We start from the raw sequence: 15,245 nt of genomic DNA on the forward strand, positions 1-15,245 counted from the left end.
CCTCCCGGTTCGGCCCGGTTCAGCCGAACCGGTATGGACAATTGTCCTTGGTTCTGAGAACTGGTAGTAAAAAAAAAAGCTTCTGATGATCACGTGGCTCAGCTATGAGCTGCCCATCATCATAAGCTTTTCCACCCCAGCTTATTAAAGCATTTTTTCCCTGCCAACAGTCTGGTCAGCCTCCTTTGCTTATCTTCTGCTGATATTTCTCCGTTGATCCTCAATGACGTGGTTCTTTCTTAACTACCTTCTGAAGATCTTTTTGTCAAGATTCCTGAGTTGTGTCCTCTCTGCCTACCTGCCTCTTCCATTTAGGTTAAAGCAGCTTCAATGTAATCTCATACTCACTATTCTCATACAGCCCAATTTCAAGTTCTCACACTTGCAGGCAAAAAGAAATGTGCAAGGCCTGAAGAGGAATCGTGTGAACTCACCAGAGCCAGCCGAGTCTCTTTGTTGGATGGCTGTAATGAGGCAGCTTCCCTATAAACCTTTAATGCATCAACATATCGGCCTGTGTTATAGTACAGCGCTCCGAGCGGGGACAGGATTTCAACTTTCCGTGCTATTTTAAGCGCCCTAAATAATAAAATGACAAAATAAGTTACGTACAATACCTCATTAAAGTTCTCCAACAGTTCCTCATCTTTTCTTCTACCCTGTCCTCTCCCATTATGCCCAGCCCTTACTAAAAAAAAACCCCAGAATTCAGATAAAACTCAAATTCTTCCTTTGCAGTAAACATCCAGAGCCAAATGGTCATAAAATGATAGCGTAACCCTTTTAAAAAAACCACACAGTATAGCGCTATTTCCCTTTTAAAAGCCAAGGATTCTTGTTGCCTTGCCAAGAACCACCTGTTCTAACCTAGGCTTTCTGAGAGCATGAAGCAAACTCCTGGTCCCGACAAAAAACCCTTTTATTAATTTACTTCTTCTCATTCACATCCAACAAAGTCTTTCAAGGGAGGATTTACAGTCACGGACCTTATCTGGCTTGGAGAGCTGACAAGCTGATATCTGCAAACCTGGCAAGGAGTCTCGGACAGTCACGAACCAATTAAGCGAACTAATTGTCTCCTGCAAACTCCGCTCCCCTTTTGCTTTTATTTCCTCTGGGAGGGGCCATTCATTATCCACCTGTGGCCTTCCTCCCAAGCTGAACCCTGTTCTTTAGCTGTTTCCTTCGTCTGGCAACTCTGCGCATGCGCGCACTGGGAACAGGCTCCAGCTTTTCTTCTGCCCTACTGATCTCCGACTCCGAAGGCAGCTGATAACTGACATACGGCTCTGGCCCCCTCTCTGCCTCCAACACAGAGCCCTCATCAGAGCCTTCCCCAGACCACAGGACTGGCCCATGTTCCTCCCCAACCTCCTCAATGTCCAAATTTGCTTCCAGCTCTGCTGGCCACTGGCAGGCCACAACACCACCGGATGCCCAGATGCTTACCGCTTGTACCAAACTTCAGCATCCTTGTTCTGCCCCAAGGAGCGGTAGAGTCTGCCCAGATTCACCATGGCCACATGATGACCGGGGCTGAGTTCAATGGCTTTCTGGTAGTGAGAGACAGCAGTCTCTGGAGAGCCTGGAAAAAAGAAGGCTGGGTTAGGGTTGCTCAAACTTTTATTTCTTGTTTGTATCCCGTTATTATTATTATTTTTACAAATGACTCAAGGCAGTGAACATCTGCAACACACCTTCCTCTTCATATTTTCTCCACCACAACAACCCTGGGATGGACTGAGAGAGTGTGACTGACCCAAGATCGACCAAGGCCATTCAAAGTTAGTATCTCTGAAAGTATTTTATGAGCTGCTTGAGAGAGATTTGGAATCAGCATACATACAAGTTTAATAAATATCTGGAAAAAATAAATGCATATGAAAACTGTCAGAGTATATTCATGAATAGGGCATAGCAACAAGGTCAGCCAATGGGAGCTGAAACACTTTGGAGCCTGGGCATGGCTTAGCTCTGTAGCTCTGAGTCTGTGCAAAAGCTAAGAACTAGTCTGAGCTTTGAACTGAAACTGGAAGCCAATCTCTCCTCTCTACCACGTTGGAAGAACTAGCCATTGGCTATAATAATATGCCTTATGTGTTATTATGTGTATAAAGAAGTTAATGAATCCTGCTGCATGAGTTTACCCGTGGGTGCTTTCTAGATTTGATTTCTGCAGCAAATGCTGACAGAAACAGGATGGACAATCCCATACAACAGGGGCCCACAACCCCCAGTCTGCAGCCTGGTTACTGGGCAAAACCATCTCCCCTCCACCCCCCACCTCCATCACCTCCGGCCATTGGTCCAGAGAGCTGGAAAGGTTGGGGACCCCTGCCATACAGAACATTCAAGAAGAGCTCAAGTTCATTGCAAAGGGAGACATATCTACAATTATAAAAAATATATACAGACAAATACTCCCAGGATCAACCAGCCATGGTTACTTTGCAATGTGCAAGCTAAAAAAGTACAGGTTATTCTCAACTACAACAGTTCATTTATTGACTGTTCGAAGTTACAAAGGCACTGAAATAGTGACTTATGATCATTTTTTCATACTTAGACCATTGCAACCATTCCATGGTGATGACTTACATTCAGTTGCTGACTCATGTTTATGACAGTTGCAGTGTTCCGGGTTCATTTTCTTTTGACAAGCAAAGACAATGGAGAACCCAGATTTGTTAACAACCGTGTTACTAATTTAACAACTGCAGTGATTCGGTTAACAAATGGACAAGAAAAGCCGTAAAAATGGGACAAATTCATTTAACAAATTTTTCACTGGGCTGCAGTAATAAATGAATTCCCTAATTTACTTTTGAAGAGCTAGGGAAAAGGGAATTATTTTCTCAAGTATGGCAGGAACTAAGATTAGTTCTAATCAGAATTCAAAAATATATGCCATATGTCTCAAAAGATGCTTCCAGCAGTTTTACAGGCATAAAATTAAAAGCATTAATATTAATGTAAATGCATACATACAGACAGACAGAGACAGTAAAATATCCAGATGACCACTAGATGGCAGTAGTAAGTCATTTAGAATTTTGGCAGCCCAGATAAGGTAAAGGGTAAAGGTTCCGCTTGTACATATGTGCTAGTCATTCCTGACTCTAGGGGGCAGTGCTCATCTCTGTTTCAAGCCAGCGCTGTCCGAAGAAGTCTCTGTGGTCATGTGGCCGGCATGACTAAACGCTGTTACCTTCCCACCAAAGGTGGTCCTTATTTTTCTACTTGCATTTTTCACGTGCTTTTGAACTGCTAGGTTGGCAGAAGCTGGGACAAGTAACGGGAGCTCACTCCGTTATGCGGAAGCTAGGGATTCAAACCGCTGAACTGCTGACCTTTCTAATCGAATAAACTCAGCATCTTAGCCACTGAGCCCAGATAAAGTAATCCCATTAACATTAAATAAGGGGAAGAGAGACCTGCATGATCTAAAATCAATACCAACCCAAATAGCAAATGTGATATTTCTTTTTCCACAAGATGGAGCTGGTCTATTACATTTTCCGTACATACAAGGCAGAACAATCCATGATAAGAAAGTAGAGAGAAGTACAAGCTGTGGGAACTGATTAAGTAGGATAATTTGTCGATGTCGTATGTTAAGCAAAAACAACGATCAATGTGTTGACAATTAATTTCATCCTTGAGAAAAGTGACAGATTGCTAGCAATGGAAAGCAAACAGCTTTTAAGATAAATTTTATACAGCACCCACTGTGTGTGTCACACATTCACATATATCCCGGAACAGCGGAGTAGAGCAATCTGCATGTGAAATGCAAATAAAACCCAAGTTAACAATAACTACAATTTAAATTTAAGATGCATAGCAAAGAGGGGAGGGGGGATTTGCTGGCTGCTAGTTTACATGGTTTTAAAATGTCCAAATATCTTTCCAAAGTCACCATGTATCTATTTCAAGCAAAGGAAGTAATCCCTGGCTGATGGATTAAAGTCTAGCCACGTTCAAATTGATCTTGCTCTCCTGCTCAAATCATTCAAGATCATCTGAAACAAACTAGATTATTACTACAGATTAGCAGAGTTGGAAGGGGTCTTGTAGGTCAGGCTAGTCCAACCCCTGCCCAAGCAGAAGATCCTACACCATTTCTGACAAATGGCAGTCCAGTCTCTTCTTGAAAGCTTCCAGTGATGAAACTCCCACAACTTCTATTCCATTGGTTTATTGTTCTCACTGTCAGAACATTTCTCCTTGTTTCTAGGATGAATTTCTCCTTGATCAGTTTCCATCCATTATTCCTTGTCTGGCCTTTGGGGCTTTGGGAAATAGCTTGACTCCCTCCTCTCTGTGCAGCCCCTCAGGTATTGGAAGACTGCTATCATGGTCTCCCCTGGTCCTTCTCTTCACTAGACTAGCCATGCCGAGTACTTGCAACTGTTCATCGTATGTTTTAGCCTCCAGTCCCCTAATCATCTTGGTTGCTCTTCTCTGCACTCTTTCTAGAGTCTCCACATCTTTTTATAGTGTGGTGACCAAAACTGGATGCCGTATTCTAGATGTGGTCTTATTAAGATTTTATAGAGTGGCTTAACCTTGATTGTATCCCTCTGTTGTTGCAATTTAGGATTGAATTGGCTTTTTGGCTGTCGCCACACACTGTTGGCTCATATTTAATTGGTTCTCCCTAAGACTCCAAGATCCCTTTCACAGCTACTGCTATTAAACCTTTTCAGGCTTAGGATGTTGCCACTTTGCTGGACAAATAAGACTGGAAACCTGTGCAGATTTCCTGGAAATACTGGTAGTTCCAACATGACTAGTTGCTTAGCAATCATTCAAAGGTATAACAAACCTCCCTTGGGAGAGGGGGAAGTTACCCATCCCATGATCACATAAGCATGTTTTGTAACAGTTTTGCTGAAAACATTTACTTCTGGTGAAGTTTGGCAAAAATAGCAAACGGTTGTTTCATTTAATGCCCACATGTGCTTTAACAACCACTGGGAGGGTGGGGAAGACCCATCAAATTGGGTTAGTCACATGGGCGAGCTGATTTTTGATCATCATAACTTGCAACGATGATGGCAGGCTCCATTAAGGTCACAAGTCAAGGATTACCAGTATGCCCCTTGAACTGGAATTTACTTGCATGGTCACATCTAAGATAATTCCGCAATAACTAAAGTCTGCCTCCGCTCTTAGCATATTTGAATGGAAGAACCTGTAATAACAGCAACATCTAACGTGGGATCCTCCTATCTACATGCTCTTAACAGCCTTCTCACAACCTGGATGACCTCCGATGTACAGATTTTTCCTAGGATTTCCCAACCCATCATGGCCATGGACAAAAATTCTTGGAATTGAAGTCCTTGTACCCTCAAAGATATCCAGCCTGGGATGCTTCTGGTGCAGAGATGGAATTCTATTTTGCACTACGGTTCCGTAGCAGGAGCGCGCGCGCATGTGCAGAAGGTCCTTGATGACATGAGGTTGGATGGGCGGAGCCTTGCGCTGCCACCACTATGGTTTGCCCAAACTGGTGCGAACCGGCAGCATACCACCTCCGCTCTAGTGTGTGTACAGTACTTTGCACCTGAACTCGTGATGCATTCGGACCTCAGGTTCTGCAGCCTCTTCCCTTGCTTTGTTGCAGCCGCCCAGAGTGGGAGCTAAAGCTCTTCATCTTGGAGTAGCTGATATCAGGGCTTGGCAGTTGAAAGTGTTGAGAACCAGAAATGTGGTTTTAGGAGAGGAAGAACAGCTTTTCAATGTGCATCGCAAATAACAACAAATAGTAAATAATAAAAATTATGCCACATACAATGTGACATGGAGAGGAGCTTTGGAAAATAAGGAGGAAAAAAATCCTCCAGAGCAGCCTTGAAATAAATTGCTGGACTAGCAACTCCGATGGGCAATCATTTTAATTTGTCCAGAGTAGTTCTTTTGCCTTGTTTTTACTTACCAGTATCGACTAAAAAAACCCCTAGTTATTATGCAGATCAGAGCTTTCGGGACAATTCTCGATGCCAGCCTGATATACTTCCTCAGCTTCTTTTAACTGTTCCTAAAGGCAAAAAAAGGGGAGAAATGCTGTTATTCAGTAGCCAGCCACCATTTAAATGATGTGTGGTCATCAACCACAAACCCTGGCATTAGGCTATTGCTTTACTCCGGCCTGAGAGCCTGACCTTGAGGCATGTAATATGGCAGCAGAAGCAAGCAGATAGTAAGCTCCCTAAGGCATACATACATCTGATAAACAAATAACTGCATGAAGACATAGTTAAAGTGAATAAATTAGAATATAGTGGCGAATATCTGTAGCTCGGGTGTAGGATATGGGTGACGGTTTGTTGTCGAGAGCTTGCGGGTTAGTTTCCGAGTGTTTCGTTACCATGCTAAATACCTCTTCAGCAGAATTTAGGAGATGTTAGTGTCAAACAACCTACAAGCTTAGAGAAACAACCTTCACCTTAAAATATATACTTATATGTATATCTAAATACATGTACCTGAGAAACACTCTTTTAATTTTAAATAGTGAACTCCGATCCCTTAACGTGACAGGCTTAGAAATTATGCAAACTGCTGTCTATGTATCAGGCCCAGCTTAGAAGGTCCAGAGAATAACCAAAAATTAAGTGATACATTCTATAATTGAAGCAAAGCAAAATTAAACCATTAAGCCCTCTTTCTAAACTGGAATCTTCCAGAACAATGTTAGTTTACAATATTTTATTTATTAATTTACCAAATTCATACCTTGCCTTTCCTCTAGAACAGGGTGTCAAACTCAAGGGCCGGGGGCTGGATCCATGCCCGCAAGGTGCTTAGATCTGGCCTGCGGAGTTGACATGGAAACAGCAAAGCCCTGGCCTGCGGTACCTCTGCCAGCAAAAACGAACTGGAGCTGTCAAAATGGAGCTCGGGAGCTCATTTTCACTGGCAGAGCGTTCAACCACTATAGGTGCCCCCAACACGAGTGACATCAAGTTGGTCATGTCCCCTAGCCACGCCCCCCAGGTCGCCCCCCCCCCGCACGTAAAACCTGATAAGGCCCTCAATGAAGTCAAGCTTGACACCCCTGCTCTAGAACCTCAAGGAAGCACATATACTACTCTTTCCTTTAATTAAATTCTCACACCAACCAGCATCCTGTAAGATAAGTGTAGTCAAGACATACACACGGACCCAAAGTCAGTCTGTGAGCATCCATGGGTAAGAACAGACTTGAATTTGCCTCTTTCACTCTACTCCAACTTTCTTATAATCCACTGACTTTCAAAACCCAATGTTTGACTACAACTGTCAGAATGCTTCACTATATATTCCTGCCATAAACCTATATGGCAAAGAGTCAACTGGTGACATGACTGCGATTTTTGCCAAAACCCAGTATTTATCTCTGGATTTGGACAAAAATGCCCCATAGTAAACCCCAGAAAAAGGTAATAAAATCTGATCAATCATGTCCATGACCCACTTTACGATGGTCACAATTTATGACTGTAGGCTCAATGTTGTAGGCAGGCTTCATTACAGTTGTTCATCGAGGACTAACGGTACAAATACAACTGATTATGGGAAATTATTGGAAACGTACTCCATTTGAATTGTACCTAGAAGCTGATAAGGAGCCAAAGCAATGTGCTATAATATATGCCATAAAAGTAAAGGTTTCCACCTGTCCCATCATGTCCGACTTTAACGGGCAGTGCTCATCTCTGTTTCTTGGCTGAGGGAGCCAGCGTTGTCTGAAGACCTTACATGGTCATGTGGCACAGAACAACCTTCCCACCAAGTGGTACCTATTTATCTACTTGCATTTGCATGCTTTGAAACGGCTAGGAGCAGTTGGCAGGAGCTGGAGCAAGTAACGGGAGCTCACTCCACTGCGTGGCATTTGGGTCTCGAACCCAGGCCTATCAGCTTTTCAGCTGACAAGCTCAACATCTTTAACCACTGAGCCACCACTATAATGTGCTATAGTAATGTGTCAGGCTATACAGCCAATAAACAGATCACTGCATTCTGGGCATGTCTAGCTTCTGAGTAACCTTCAAAACCCCATGTGGAGTCAACTGCAGTAATCTGCACCTTTCACAAGGCAATCCCATCTCTATCTATGGTGAAACCGATTTAGTTCTGTGGGACTTAACCGCAGGTAAATGTATTTAGGATTACAGCTATCTGGTCGCTTTTGTTAAGAAGCAAGGGCCTTTTTAGAATTCTGTAAGAGTTCATCTCCAAAACTGTGACACCGCTACCTATTCTGAACTGATTTAATTCAAAGTTGCTTTTTGAAAACAAATATTCCCAAATTGACCAAACAAGGCTAAATTTATGTTTTGGGCTTGCAAAAAATTAATCATCGACATTAACGGGAACGTGTGCATCCAAATTCAAGCAGGGTTAACATCCAGGGTGGCTTTTGCAGAAAAGGAATACTTCACAAGGTAAACAGGAATAGGACCGCTGGGTTAGCTAAGAAAACATAGAGGGGCACTGATTGTAGGCTTCAGATCAAGGATACACACACAAAACAAGTGCAAAACACCCATTTAGCAGAAATAAAACTCGTTTCCCCTTTGTATTCTTTACTGTTCACTAAGGTCCTTGATGGGGCTTCAAGGCATCCATTGTTAGGAGCAAATATGCATGCCAATTTGCTGCTGATTTATGTTACTTAAAAGACTCTTTTAAAAGCCAAGTGGAAAATCAACCAACCCAGGTTACATATTGCCCTGGAAGCATGGGATTTTATCTGCTGGACGTCTGCAGTGGAAACAAAATTCTGATGGTAGAAAATGAAAGGATGTCAACAGAGAACCGTAGTCTAAGATAAACATATGCTTCCAGTAATCTAGATCATGCTTCCTGAACCTGGTGCCCAGCGCATCATTAGTCTAACATTATTACAGTTTCGGGACTATAACTGGCTGTTTGGAATAGAATTCTGGCTCTCCCTCTTTCCTATTAATTTCTACATGACACACATGCAGACCTTATAAATGTTACAGAACTACTGATATAGAGAGTAAGTTTTTTCCCCCCACAACTGTGCAGGAAGAGAGAATTTCAATTACACATTTATATCATAAAGCACAAGCATTAAAGTGAGCTTCCGACACACAGCGGGGATAGAGAAAAGACAAAAAGGAAGCAAGAGAGGCAAGTTATATGGAGACATCATTCAGGGAGGAACAATGAGGGATTACCTCATGGAATAAGAAGACCTTCATGATTAAAGTTGGGAAGGTCAGAAAAAGCGATGTGTTGGGTTTTCAGTACAGAAAGGTAAGGCAAGGCGGGGAGAACACAGGGAAAGAGTGTACGTGTCAACTTGTAAAGCGTTTCCATGACTATCAAGTTGACAAAGGAAAAGGGAGGGAATTCCATGCATACCTTTGGCCAGAGACAGGTCTCATATTCCTACAGCTGGCATGTGAAATGAGCATGTTCATAGCCTGCCGCAGCACCTTGTTGGTGGATGTGATTTATGACACAGACAGAAGAGGGATACAGGGGTAAAATTAAATTAAGCGAAAATCAGTTTCGGCTCCACAGAAGAACATGCCAAAATATTGATCCTAATAAATGACTGGATTTCTTTTGAACTTGTCTCGAGGCTCGTAAATTAATTAGGTCAACTTTTGGAAACTTTGCATGCTCTGGAAAAAGGCAGAAAGCCTGTAAAGCAGGGGTATCAAACTCAAGGCCCAGGGGCCGAATCCGGCCCATGGTGTGCTTAGATCTGGCACGTGGGGCTACCCTGGAAATAGTGAAGGACTGGCACACGGCCCTACCAAGCTCCATTTTCATTGGCAGAGGGTTGCAGGAGGCCATTGCTGCCGAAAACAGAGCTCAGGAGCCCGTTTTCTCTGACAGAGCGCTCAGGCTGCCACAGGTGCCCTCCCCGACACGAGTGACCTCGAGCTGGCCACGCCCATCCCGGCCACAACCCTGATACGGCTCTCAATGAAATAGAATTTGACACTCCTGCTGTAAAGGCTTCAGCTCCTAGAATTCCCCAGCCAGCATGGAATTCTGAGAGTTGAAGTCCACACATCTTGAAGTTGCCTAGGTTGAGAAACACTGGTATATAAGAAAAGGATGACATGGTTAAAATGATAAAAAGTTTGAGTAGCTTTTGGCAGCAAAGTTCTACCAGAAGTGGATGGAAAAGAGGCAAAAGTGAAGACCATGACAGTCAGCTGACAATGAACAGGGCCTGGGAAATAATAAGTCTGCCCTGAACATCCAATGCAATTCAATTTTTGGGATGGGATTGTTCTGTCTCCCTCAATCCATTCTGAAGCTTTGAAGGAACAGAATGATGTCAAGTCACTCTTCATTAAAACTCATGAAGTCTCACCAGGTGGAAGATTTAACTTGGAAACTAAGCAGGGTTTGTCGTAGATAAGACTTGGATGGAAGATCTTCAGGGAATACCAGATCAGTAGACTAGAATGAGAAGTCGGAGGGAAAATATCTCCTGGGGGAAGGTAATGGCAAACCACGTATGTTCTCTTGCCAAAATGGATGTGTCTCAGAAGCCACCAGGAATGAAGACAAGATAGATGGGTGAGATTCACTTATCCCAACGAAGTGCATTTAACTCTGAGTTGCTCCCCAGAAAAGGGAGAATGTTAATATCAGGCTTCCATCAGGTACAATTGTAAAACCTAGCTCTCTGAATACTTTACTCCATACTCAAGGATTGTCCTAATTGGCAAAGGGTCATGGAACAACTTAGCAAAATTAGTTCTTTTTCTTTAAAACAAGAATCTATATATATAAAAGCAAATTGCCACTCACACAACTTCATGAAAGCTCCAGAACATAAAGCCTACAAACTTGAAATTTGGCACTTATGTTCCTCTTGGTGTCTAGGTCCTCAATAAGGAAGGATTTTTTGAAAAGACATCAGATCATTAGTATTTCTTATAATATTATTAACACGCTCTGATGCTAAGAAGTTAAGATGTTTTACTCCACCCTTCCCACCTAAAAAGAACTCTGTTCCAACTGCCACTTGGCGTTGAGTGCATGACTCATCCAGCCTGTGAGCTGGGAGTTTGGAGAGGATCAATGATGCCAGCCTGATGGAGAGAAGGGGATAAGATGGGAGAGGCCTGTGTGGGCAAGCCTGAGGGAGAAAGGGGAGAGGAGAGGATCAATGGGGCCAGCCTGATGGAGAGAAGGGGATAAGATGGGAGAGGCCTGTGTGGAGCAAGCCTGGGGAAAAAATGGGAGAGGAGAGGATCAATGGGGCCAGCCTGAGGGACAGAAGAGGGATAGGAGAGGAGGGGCTTCTGTGGGGCAAGCCTGAGGAGAAAAGGGGAGAGGAGAGACCAATCGTAACTACTCATTAATTTTCAAGCTGTAAGTGTCGATTTATCAAGCCCGGTCACATAGTTTCGTAGCGGAGCACAGGTATTCAGCTAGTGAAGCACATAAAGCAAGAAATCAAAGTCCTCATATATCTTATGTTTCTGGATTTAAATCCTAGGATTTTGCTTTCCATGTTTCCAAGATAATGGAATTTGGCCATTCTCCTAAAGACCTTGGAAAACCTGATCTATGCTGGCATAACATTCTCTCTAGCACAACAGAACTAATGTTGGTTCCTGCCTCATTCCTTATAATCAGGTTCCAATACTCTTATCAATTACAATTCATAAAGCAACACACTTCCTTTCAGGGTTTTGCAGTTCTTGGGCCCACTCTCAGTTTTGTGACGCTTTTGAAAGAGCAAAGAGCATTTCTTGACACACACACACACCCAATTGCTTTACAATCATTATACTGGTGATATCTGAAATGTTGTCCATCAACAATAGACCATGCTTTTTGAACATGGTATCTTCAATTGTTAGTGCCTACAGCTACAGGTGAAGAGAAAGGCTTCCGAACAGGTGTCTGGAGAGCTGCTTTCAGTCATCTAAGAGATAGTCCTCAGGTTACAATGGTAATTGGGACTAGAATTTCCATCACTAAAGGATGCGGTCATAAAGGACAAAATCAGGTGGCCACATCATTTACCAATGACAATCCCACCAGTCCCCATTGCCGTTGTTAAGCAAAGACTATGTGGGTTGTTAAGCGAGGGCTTCACATGACCACAATTGTAGGAAGAGGTGGAAATCCAGGAGTACTTGCTTACAGCACTGAAACCATGTTCCAGCCAAGCAGGCCGGTGGTTGAGAACTATGGGTGGGTGAGGCTGGTGCCATAGACACAGTGGTGGGTTTCAAAAAAATTTGGAACCTACTCTGTGGGTGTGGCCTCCTTTGTGGGAGTGGCTTGCCAGCAATGTGACCTGGTGGGAGTGGCTTGCCGGCCATGTGTTTTCTTTCTTCTTTTTCTTTTTTCTTTCTTTCTTTCTTTCTTTTCTTTCTTTTTTCTTTCTTTCTTTCTTTCTTCTTTCTCTCTCTCTCTCTCTCTCTCTCTCTCCTTCCTTCCTTTTGTCTCTGTCCCTTTTTTCTTTTTTTCTTTCATCTCTCACTCTTTTTCTTCCTTTTTTCTTTATTTATTTATTTCTTCCTTTCTTTCTCTTTCTCTCTCTCTCTCTCTCTGTGTCAGTCTGTCTGTCTCTGTGTGTGGGTGTATGTGTCAGTGGTGGGTTTCAAAAATTTTTGGAACCTCTTCTGTAGGTGTGTCCTGCTTTCCGGGTCCACTGGTGGAATCTCTTCTAACCGGTTCGGTAGATTTGACGAACCAGTTCTACCGAATAGGTGCGAACTGGTAGGAACCCACCTCTGCACAGACAAGTGCTGGGAAGACAGGCAGGCACTACAAAATACAACATATCCACACTCCCCGGGGATCATTTGAAAGCTTCCTGCTAAACAACAGAAATTCTGGGGTCGTAAGTGGAGGATTACTGTATACATAACCTGGCACAAAGTCCATGAGCTACATCAAACATACAACTAAATCAACAGCTACCTTTGGAACATTTGAGTCTCCTAAGCATTTCCATGGAAACAGGATTTTTCCCTAGGAAGGAGACAGTAAACATTTTAAAGGAGAATTTTATAGTGCTACTTTGAAGCTCACAAGAATGACAAGCCAATTTGCCAGCATGACAAAATAGACTGATGAAAGGTGCAAAATTATCTAAACCACCAGAGCCCTCTGATTAACTCTTGGGTTACCAAAGTAACTACCATAGTTTATATTAAAAGTTATTCTTTTTTCAAAATCTGCTGTGACTTGAAATCACCCTCCATGAGGAGGACAAGGTCATTACATACACTTCCTCAACCACTTTGAGCAAAGAACATTAATCATGGGCTTCTTTTAATTCCAGGGCCATCAACCTTCCATTTTAGATTGAATTGGGTATGTCTAGTTTAATGAAAACAAGGACTAGAGGTGACATGATATCAGTGTTCCAATATCTCAGGGGTTGCCACAAAGAAGAAGGAGTCAAGCTATTCTCCAAAGCACCTGAAGGCAGAACAAGAAGCAATGGGTGGAAACTGATCAAGGAGAGAAGCAATTTAGAACTGAGGAGAAATTTCCTGACAGTTAGAACAATTAATCAATGGAACCACTTGCCTCCAGAAGCTGTGAATGCCCCAACACTGTAAGTCTTTAAGAAGATGTTGGATAGCCATTTGTCTGAAACAGTATAGGGTTTCCTGCCTAGGCAGGGGGTTGAACTAGAAGACCTCCAAGGTCCCTTCCAACTCTGCTATTGTATTATATTGTATTGGTAAGCATGATTCCTGGCAGCTCCCACAGCCCCCCTCCCCCCCCCCAAAATGGCAGCTCCGGGCTTGTGGGCTCTCCAAAGCTGACATTTACAACGGTTGCAGTATTCCAGGGTCATAAGATCTCCCCAGCCGGCCTCTGTCAAGCCAAGTCAAAGTGGGTTCTTTGAATGACTGAATGATTCACTTAACAACTGCTGTGATTTACTTCCTGACAGAACAATTAATCATTGGAACGACTTGCCTCCAGAAGTTGAGATTGTTCCAACACTGGAAGTTTTTAAGAAGAGATTGGACAACCATTTGTCTGAAATGGTATAGGGTTTCCTGTCTAATCTCTTCTTAAAAACTTCCAGTGTTGGATTAGAAGACCTCCAAGGTCCCTTCCAACGCTGTTATTCTGTATTCTGTAGATTCTTAAGATAGTTTAGGACAACATACTATATAGGGATGTCTGTAAAACATAAAAAAAGTTCCTCCTTTTTTCTCAAGGATAAATCTAGAATCTATAATTATCCAGTTGCTTATTTCAGGGCAGAAACATAGATATTATAATTTGTAACTCTTTACAAATCAGATCCTAGTCCCAATGGAGGAATGACCTGAAAAGATGATGGAATTGACAAAGATGGTGAACCTGATTAATTAGGGACAAGAATGCGAATAGCTTTGTGGTTAAATAGCTTCTGGACTTTCTGAATGAAATAAAAAAACTGAAATTTTGATTGGATTTTGACAATTAAGTAGCTTACCGTTATAGAAATGGCTGGTGTTATTATTTGGCCTCACTAAAAGTTGATACTATAACTTTACTATGTACTTACTGGATCAAAAAAAGTCAGAAATCACTGTTTTTTATCTCTTTTTTCTTTTTCTTCCTTCCTCCTATTCCCCTATTCCCTTCTTTTACCATTTTACCACTGTCTTTATTTCTATTTATATTTTATATTGAGAAAGACATTTAACTGGGCGAAACAGTACCTCACAGGGCAAGAATTCCTGAACCAAGGTACCTCTAATGGGCTAAATTACAGAATGTGTCCAAAATCCAGGATCCCTAACTCCCATAGGAATAAAATTTGGATAGGTTGTGGCTGCTTCAGTACTACTGGTTGCTGCTATGTGCCTGGGCTGTTGCTGCAGTCACATGATATTTATTTTAAACATTTTGTGACAATTTCCCAGTCAATCGTGCAATCCCTCAGTCCCTTTCCCCCAGCAGCAGCCATTGACATGTCTGTTGAGAAGGAATGGGGTGAGGAGGGGAGAATTCCATTTTTGTGTGTGTGATTTTTTAAATCTGAAATGTGATTATTTATTTTCTTTCTCCTATGGAGGATACTTCTTCCTTTGCAGGTCCACTTTCAATAGTACAAAAATGCACAGTCAGAATGCAATAGCACTAAGACTTATATACCCACTTTACAGTGCTTTGCAGCCCTCTCGAAGCAGTTTACAGAGTCAACATATTGCCCCCAACAAATTGGGTCCTCATTTTACCCACTTTGGAAGGATGGAAGGCTGAGTCAACCTTGAACCTGG

General features: G+C 42.6%; 1 protein-coding gene across 1 annotated transcript in view; it reads right to left on the bottom strand.

Annotated features, from left to right (window-relative positions):
- TMTC1 (transmembrane O-mannosyltransferase targeting cadherins 1) overlaps nt 1-15,245 on the bottom strand; it is a 179,343-nt gene that overhangs the window by 5,605 nt on the left and 158,493 nt on the right. Inside the window, 4 exon segments of the mRNA XM_032221138.1 lie at nt 435-579; nt 1,450-1,585; nt 5,945-5,968; nt 5,971-6,046. Of these exon segments, the coding sequence (XP_032077029.1) occupies nt 435-579; nt 1,450-1,585; nt 5,945-5,968; nt 5,971-6,046 (381 nt within the window).

This window comes from Thamnophis elegans, chromosome 7 (assembly GCF_009769535.1).
Source record: "Thamnophis elegans isolate rThaEle1 chromosome 7, rThaEle1.pri, whole genome shotgun sequence".
NCBI classification, from domain to species: Eukaryota; Metazoa; Chordata; class Lepidosauria; order Squamata; family Colubridae; genus Thamnophis; species Thamnophis elegans.